Source organism: Micromesistius poutassou (genome assembly GCF_964030765.1).
Source record: "Micromesistius poutassou genome assembly, chromosome: 17".
NCBI classification, from domain to species: Eukaryota; Metazoa; Chordata; class Actinopteri; order Gadiformes; family Gadidae; genus Micromesistius; species Micromesistius poutassou.
In genome coordinates this window covers 12,258,870-12,266,369 of record NC_140287.1, presented here as the reverse complement: position 1 = coordinate 12,266,369, position 7,500 = coordinate 12,258,870, and the positions used below count along the sequence as shown (strand labels likewise).

The 7,500-nt window shown below is 45.6% G+C and overlaps 1 protein-coding gene across 1 annotated transcript in view; it reads left to right on the top strand.

Moving 5' to 3' along the window:
- Positions 1 to 2,839: 2,839 nt before the first annotated feature.
- Positions 2,840 to 7,500, top strand: part of fndc3ba (fibronectin type III domain containing 3Ba) — a 54,027-nt gene continuing 49,366 nt past the window's right edge. Inside the window, exons 1-2 of the mRNA XM_084482507.1 lie at positions 2,840 to 2,947; positions 7,149 to 7,374. Of these exons, the coding sequence (XP_084338633.1) occupies positions 2,855 to 2,947; positions 7,149 to 7,374 (319 nt within the window). The 5' untranslated portion in view covers positions 2,840 to 2,854. The remainder of the gene's footprint in view (positions 2,948 to 7,148; positions 7,375 to 7,500) is intronic.

Genomic DNA, 7,500 nt, shown 5'->3' with positions numbered 1-7,500 from the left:
GTGCAAAAGGAAGAATAACAATGTCCCACACAGCACCCAGGGAAGTAAACATGGAAGCCAAGCCACTGAAGTCAGCGTTTACGGTTTAATTTAGAAGTTGATGTGCAGTCGGGTTGACCAGGTGTGGACATTTTCACACAGGGTGGATGTGCTTCTTTATCAATGGATAGTTTTTTTCCTTTTAATTTCTAAAGCGGTTTAAAGGTCCCGTGACATGCCACCATGTGTGGTGTGATTAGCCGTTACAAGCCGTTTTGGAAAATTTCCCCTTATAACATCATAAGGGGCAGAAAGTGGGCGTGTCCACCTAGATGTGTGCTGGATAGATCAGTCTGTCAGCCTACCCAGTGGACTGTAGCAAACGTTGCTCATCTATCCGTCACACATCTAGGTGGACACGCACACCTGTGATGTCCTAAGGGGCTGATTTCCAAAACGGCTTGTAACGGCTAATCACACCACACCTGGTGGCATGTCATGGCACCTTTAAAGCAATTTTTTTTTTTTTTTTAAGTGTTATTTTCATAACGCAAAACTTTACAGTATCACGTACGACTGCTGCGTGGGTGTCAGTGGTTTTATGATCCACACGTCAGTTAGAGTCTGACTCGTTTATGCCAAAACTTCTTTGCGGCCGGAAAGTTTCCAAAGACACACAGCTTCCATAGTAGGAGAGTAGCCTACAAAGCAGGTGGTTTGAACATTGTGCAAAGATTGATGAAATTGCACGGTAGGACTAGCGCTATTAAAGAGAAAACAAGTGTTTTTGTAGGTTTTGTTGCCAAAGATGTCATTATTAATCGGGATCCAATATATGACCTCTTTTAACTAGTATTATTTTCCCTGTCCCTACACTGACTCTATTGCGGCTGTCTCTGTTATTGTTTTTATTCTTTTGGGTAAGCCAGTGCAGAATTGTGATGATGGTAAATCTATAGTGACGTCAAAGTGACATGAATTCCGACGTGACTGATCACACTGAGGTCACATTGCAAAGAAATAAGACCTGCATCTGATTCAGGACCACATATGAATGTGGCCCATTCAAAAATTGAAAATATCAGATTCCATGTGATTTGTGCTGGAATTGGGCCACTTTTACTTGAAGGCCAAAGAGACAGATGGAGTGAGAGAGAGACAGAGAGAGAGAGAGAGAGAGAGAGAGAGAGAGAGAGAGAGAGAGAGAGAGAGAGAGAGGGGGAGAGATTTCAAATGTACAGAGATGAGAGTATCAAAAAAAACTCACAAAGATGAGGTGGAAAAAAGAGAAAATGCAAATAATAAATTAGTGTTAGTTAGTAAGTGTGTGAAAGGCTATCGTGGAAAAAAAGTGTGTGTGTGTGTGTGTTGACCCTTCTCTCAATGCTCAATGAAGACTTTTATATCCCATGGAACCTTATGGAGCATGCTGAAAGACTCCTCTCTCTATACCTGTGTTTGTGTGTGTGTGTGTGTGTGTGTGTGTGTGTGTGTGTGTGTGTGTGTGTGCGCGTGTGTGTGTTGGCTGGGGAGGCAATGAAGGTTGATGGTAAAAAGAGGGATGAAGAGCGTCAGGGGTCTCCATGTTACTACTACCTAGTGCATCAACTACTTCATAGTCATGAAAATTATTGAACAATAATTATAATTGATTCATATTTCCACTTTTAATATTGCTATAATGCTGTTAGTAAATTAATGGGAGAGAAAGAGTGTGAGAGACTGAGAGAATGATATACTGAGGGAGACTGAGTGATAGAGAATCAGAGAGTGAGAGAGCTAGAGAGAGTGAGAGACACTTAATGACAGAGCATGAGAGAGAGAGAGAGCGAGAGAGAGAGAGAGAGAGAGAGAGAGAGAGAGAGACTTAATTAGAGGGAGAAGACATGGCACATCCTCAGAGTAAGAGACACATAGTTTAAATAAATAAATGTATTTTACGATTGTATTCCATTTCATTGTTTTATTTTATATTATTTAGGCTATTGCTTTCCAGCCTAGTTACATATAACGTTCATGCAAAAATAATGAATTTCAGACCGAAAAAGAGAGAGACAGAAACAGAGACCGAGACAGAGAGACCTTAAGCCAACAGCAGGTCAGGTCTCATAAGAGTCATGTCGACACTCGCTGAATGTCATCAGGCCAGTCAAAGTTGTGTAAATGGTGTTGCGCGCCTCTGCTTTCATTTAATACCATTCCCTTTGAGTGTGTGCGTGTGTCTTCAATTTGATATAATATGCGGCCTGATTGTCTGAGTGCAGCAGCTTCAACAGGCTTCAAATGACTTTACCATCCTCAAACCACCATAACCCCCCCCCCCCCCCCATCTTAGCCCAGGGGCCAGGCCTGGGGCCCCGGGCAGAGGCAGGAAGGGGCTGTGCTTTCCTGAGTGCTGCGGTGGCAGTGTCTCGGATGGGATCATTACTGTGGAGGGAGAGTGTCATGTGTAGTGGGGGTCTGCCTTCAAATGAAAGGCGCTACATTACTTGCAGAGTGGTTAAGTGTTCCGCCTGAAGGGACGTTTCCCATGAGGAACACATCAGGTCCATCTCAACATTGTGTTTCTTGGACCCATAGGATCATGTGGAGTCGTAAGATTTAGGACGGGAATGCATTTTACGTCCCTGTTTGTGATTTAAGGACCTGATGAGGGTTTGAATGAAGTAAGTTTTCAATGATTTGTTGGGAAGTTTTTGTAATGGACCAGACTTCCTACATACCTAGGGTGCAGTGTGTGTGTGTGTGTGTGTGTGTGTGTCTGTGTGGGTGTGTGTTTGTGCTTGTATGTTTGTGTTTCTCCACAGGGTAATGGCTATGAGCCGAGTATGTATGAGGCTCTGTTTGTTGTGACCTGTCCCCTTAATAAATCAATATGTGTGTTCCTGCAGGTCCAGCTGAGGTCCCCATGATGTCCCCTAATGGCTCAATCCCACCCATCCACGTGCCTCCGGGATACATCTCCCAGGTCAGTCAAGTCCCAAATGTGTGTGAATTGACTTTTTCTGCAGGAAAATGTTATGCATTTAATTATTTCAAATACTGCATACAATGTCGTTAGTGGAATGTCCAAGCATGTATATAAAAAAAACCTTGCATTCCGTGGGGCTTTCTGTGGGGAGTGTGTGCGTGTGTGTGCATGTGTGTGTGTGTGTCTATGTCTGTGAAAGTGTGCGTGGTCCTATGGATGACTTATTCTCGAGGGAATGGTTTTCAGGTCACTAGCTCCCTGTGGTTGTTTGTCTGTTTATTGAATGTGTATCTTCAATTAATCTTTATGTGTTCAGTGTTGTGTGGGTGTGTGTTTGGTGTGGTGGGAGTGTGTGTTTGCCCTGTTCCGGTAATTCTGTGTGTCTGTTTGTGTGTCTGCGTGTGTGTGGGAGGGAGTTGTGGGGGTGTTAATGGAGACCGGGCCAAGTGAGAGTCTGATACACTTTTGCGAAAACAAACCAGATTGGACAACCATGTGGTGTGTGTGTGGGAGTGAGTGAGTGAGTGAGTGAGTGAGTGAGTGAGTGAGTGAGTGAGTGAGTGAGTAGGTCAATTCCCTGTGTACCTACCTTGACTCTTGTACTGTCTTCCTGTAAACACACTATGTCCTTTACTGTAGGAGTGAGGGGGCTGGGAAGCTGTATGACCTCCGGCCACCCTCCTTTTCCTCTGCCTCCTTCTCCTATTCCTCCTCATAGTCCTCCTCAGGCGCGTTGTTAGACCTGGGCATTCGAGGCTATAGCCCCGGATCTCTGTGCAGTCAAATAAAAAATAAAAAAACATAAAAATGATGAAAACGATAGCCCCTAGACTTTTATGTGGTTGCATTACCAGCAGCCACAGATGCAACACTCAGTGCGTTTACATGACACTCAAGAAAGTCGAATTATTGGCTTAGTCCAACTATGATTGGATTATTAAGATGCATGTATACACCTTAGTTAGAGCTAAAATCGAATCGAATTGGGTTACTCATAGTCGAATTAAGACCCCTAGATAATGCGATTCATAATCGAGTTAAGCGTGCATGTACGGAGTCGAATTGGATTATGCGTTGAATTGCGTTCTGCGCATGCTCGAGATCTTTTCCCGGGGCCGTGAGCCGGAAGTAGAAGGGGACGATAGTCGGGTTGTTCTTGTCGCTGTCGGAAAACGAGAAATGGCGATTTATTTAAAAAGGTGGCGCAGAAGATGGAGGAAGCCGGTGAATGTAGTTACCCCCTATAAGAATTGTGTCCCGGCCGCGGGAGCGCACATGGCATGCATTCATTAAAGGTGGAAGCACACAGACACTACGCTTCGATTTCACCCAAGGCTGAATTAAAAGTTAAAATGTTTTTCTAAATGTGGGTCATCAACGAGGTTGTAAAGTAGTAACTTCGGGCACATCTGTCAAAATAAATGTTTTTTTCTCCCGACGTGTTTACAATCTTTATTCATTCCTTGCGATGCGGTGGGGAATGCCGTATACGGACAGGCGGCGGAGGGGCTGCCCCGGCGGGAGAAAGATGTTTTCAGTAGACAGCTGTCAACTCACTTCGGATAGGCGATTTATTTAAAAAGCTGGCTCAGAAGATGGAGGAAACCGGTGTCGTGCCAATGTAGTTACCCCCTATAAGGAGTGTATCATCATCAACATGCATTCAGTACACACTACGCTTCGATTTCACCCAAGGCTGAATTAAAAGTACATGTTTTTCTAAATGTTTCTCATCAACAAGGTTGTAAAATAACTACGATCTTTATTCATTCATTGCGCCGCGGCTGAATTGACGGGAGTATGCGTCGGGTTCTCAGACTCTCTGGTACTTCCACAACAAGTAAAGACTCCTAGTGGAGTTTATCTCGCCCATGGGGAAAAAGGAATTGGGGGAAATTAACTTTGGCTTTGACTCTCTGAAGTCCAGATTGAAATGAACATGGAGGAGAAAGCGATGTTTCAGTAGACAGCTGTCAGTTGACTTCGGGTCCATATAATTTCTCCGACGCTCCATTGTTCCGACCTCTCGGTCGACCGAAAGGTCGGAACAATGGAGCGTCAGAGAAATTATATGGACCAGAAGTGAACTGACAGCTGTCTACTGAAAACATCTTTCTCGAATGCCGCCTGAGTTTATTGTTGCTGGTGACATAAAGAGGTCAACCAGTGGCTCTATTACCACTAGTTGAAATGGGCACAGCGCCACCTATCGTACCGGGGTATGACACGCTTCGGCCAATGAATCGATTTACTCACCGCCATGTATACCCGGACAATTGCAGTAGTCCAATTGCGGAGCATAGTCGAACTATGGCTTTAATCTGATTAAGCTGTGCATGTAAACGTACTGACTGTAGCCAGTGAAACCCGCACAATTCTGACGTGTCATATATGGGCAGATTTAGAATAATTTGTTGCAAAATATTGCAAATTCAACATCGGTATTCTTTCTTCCCTAAGCATAGCGCATCATGTCGATATTGCTGTTTCGTGCCGCTAGATAGCCTTTTAGTGAGATCAGAGTGTTGAGAAGGACAGTAATAAAATATATTTGGTAAGATGGATATGAGAAGAGAGACCCGCAGTGAATTGAACTTGGTCCACTTGACATCGGGTAGGTGCATGACAATGTTTACCGTAAAACTGAAATTAATAGCCCAGGCTTTTATTTGTTTCAATCACTGAACTCAGCCTATATTTGGGACAGGCGTCTATATGTATTATTTAAACCAGTATGAATATTACCGTACATTTATTACCAGTCTATCGAAAAACGCATGCACGCACGCACGCAAGCACACACATACACACACACTGTGGCGGAGTGGTAATCGGGAGAGTCGGGAGAATTCCCGGTGGGCCGTTAACGTTTCATGGTCGCCGGGCTGATTATTGCGGGATAACAATATTGCGTTTATAAAAGTTAAAAGTTCCTTGCTGCGCCGTCCAGCAGCCTGAGCTGTGCGCCCGCAGCCTTTCACTCAACACACGCAACGCTCACAAACGGTCATCGTCGCAACCAAGTCGGTACCTAAACATTAACCTACTCAGTAGGCCTGCCCCGACGTGAGTCAGACATGACGATTGGTCTTTCCTTTCCTTCTCAAACTACGTTACAATTGCATGTTAATCAGACCGATTTTCTAATTTTCCCGGGGGACAATCCCCCGAACCACCGTCTTAAAGGGACTCTAACTTCTGGGCTACAGCCCCGAATATTTTCAATTGCTAGCGACGCTCCTGGTCCTCCTCCTCATTCTCCTCATATTCTCCTCCTCCTTTTCCTCTCCCTCCTATTCCTACTCCATCTCCACCTCCTCCTCCTCCTTTTCTCACCGTGCCTTCCTGTCTCTGAATTTCAGTCTATATTTCTCTCTCTCTACCACTTTCTGGCACTGATTCAGATGGTTATCTTACCTGTCTACATGTGTCATATCAATATATAATATTTAATCAATAAATATAATAAATATAGAAATATATCAATGTATTTCTAGTGCCGTGTGTGTGTGTGTATGTGTGTGTTTGTGTGTGTGTAAAAGAGAGAGAGGGAGATAATGTGTGTGTGTGTGTGTTTGTGTGTAAAAGAGAGGGCTGAGATAGTGTGTGTGTGTGTGTGTGTGTGTGTGTGTATGTGTGGGTAAAAGAGAGAGCGGGAAACAATGTGTGTGGGTTTGTGTGTCGATGTGTCCGAGAGAGAGAGATTGCCTGTGTGTGTGTGTGTGTGTGTGTGTGTGTGTGTGTGTGTGGAGGGAGGCGGTTGTGCTGGGGCTGATGGGGTTGTTGTTAAGGACAAGCAGATGCTTTACTCTCTCTGCAGGGAGTGTGTATGCTCTCTTCCCTGGAATGCCGGCTTGTGAAAGTGTTTGAATGGATGGAATGTGTGTTGGCGTGTGTGTGAGTGTGTGTGTGTGTGTGCTTTTGTGTGTTTAATTACATGTGATGTCATCTATGTGATGCAAGTCTGGGAAGACACCAGCTTCTCATGGTGAGAGGTGGGGGTCAGACACGAACAACTTAGGAAGACGACCCAAAAGTGTGCAAAAAATTAATTTCAAATCCACGATTGTGTTGTCTGTGAATGCAACTCCTCACCAAGGCATGCAGATCGCTCCATTCCCAATGAATTCCCGGTTTGTCAATCTCATCATCCCCCTTCATCTCTCCACCTCCCCCCCCCCCCCTCTCCCACCCGTAGGTGCTGGAGGACAACACCGGAGTGAGACGGGTGGTGGTGACGCCGCAGTCCCCCGAATGCTACCCTCCGTCCTACTCCCCGGCCCTCTCCCCCACCCACCACCTGCCCCCCTACCTGGCCCACCCCCACTTCATCCCCAACTCCTTCTACCCGCCCGTCAGCCCCGGGGACCTGCCGCCCCACCAGTACTACCAGCACCACCTGCCCCCCATGTACGGCGACCCAGGTACATGACCGCCGCCGCCGCTGGAACAGCAGGGGTCAGAGTGTCACAGGGTCGCGCTCAGGGCTGGATTTAAACATGGGAGTGTTGGGAGTGGGTTGGTTGATCACACGTTGAATGCTGGAGAAG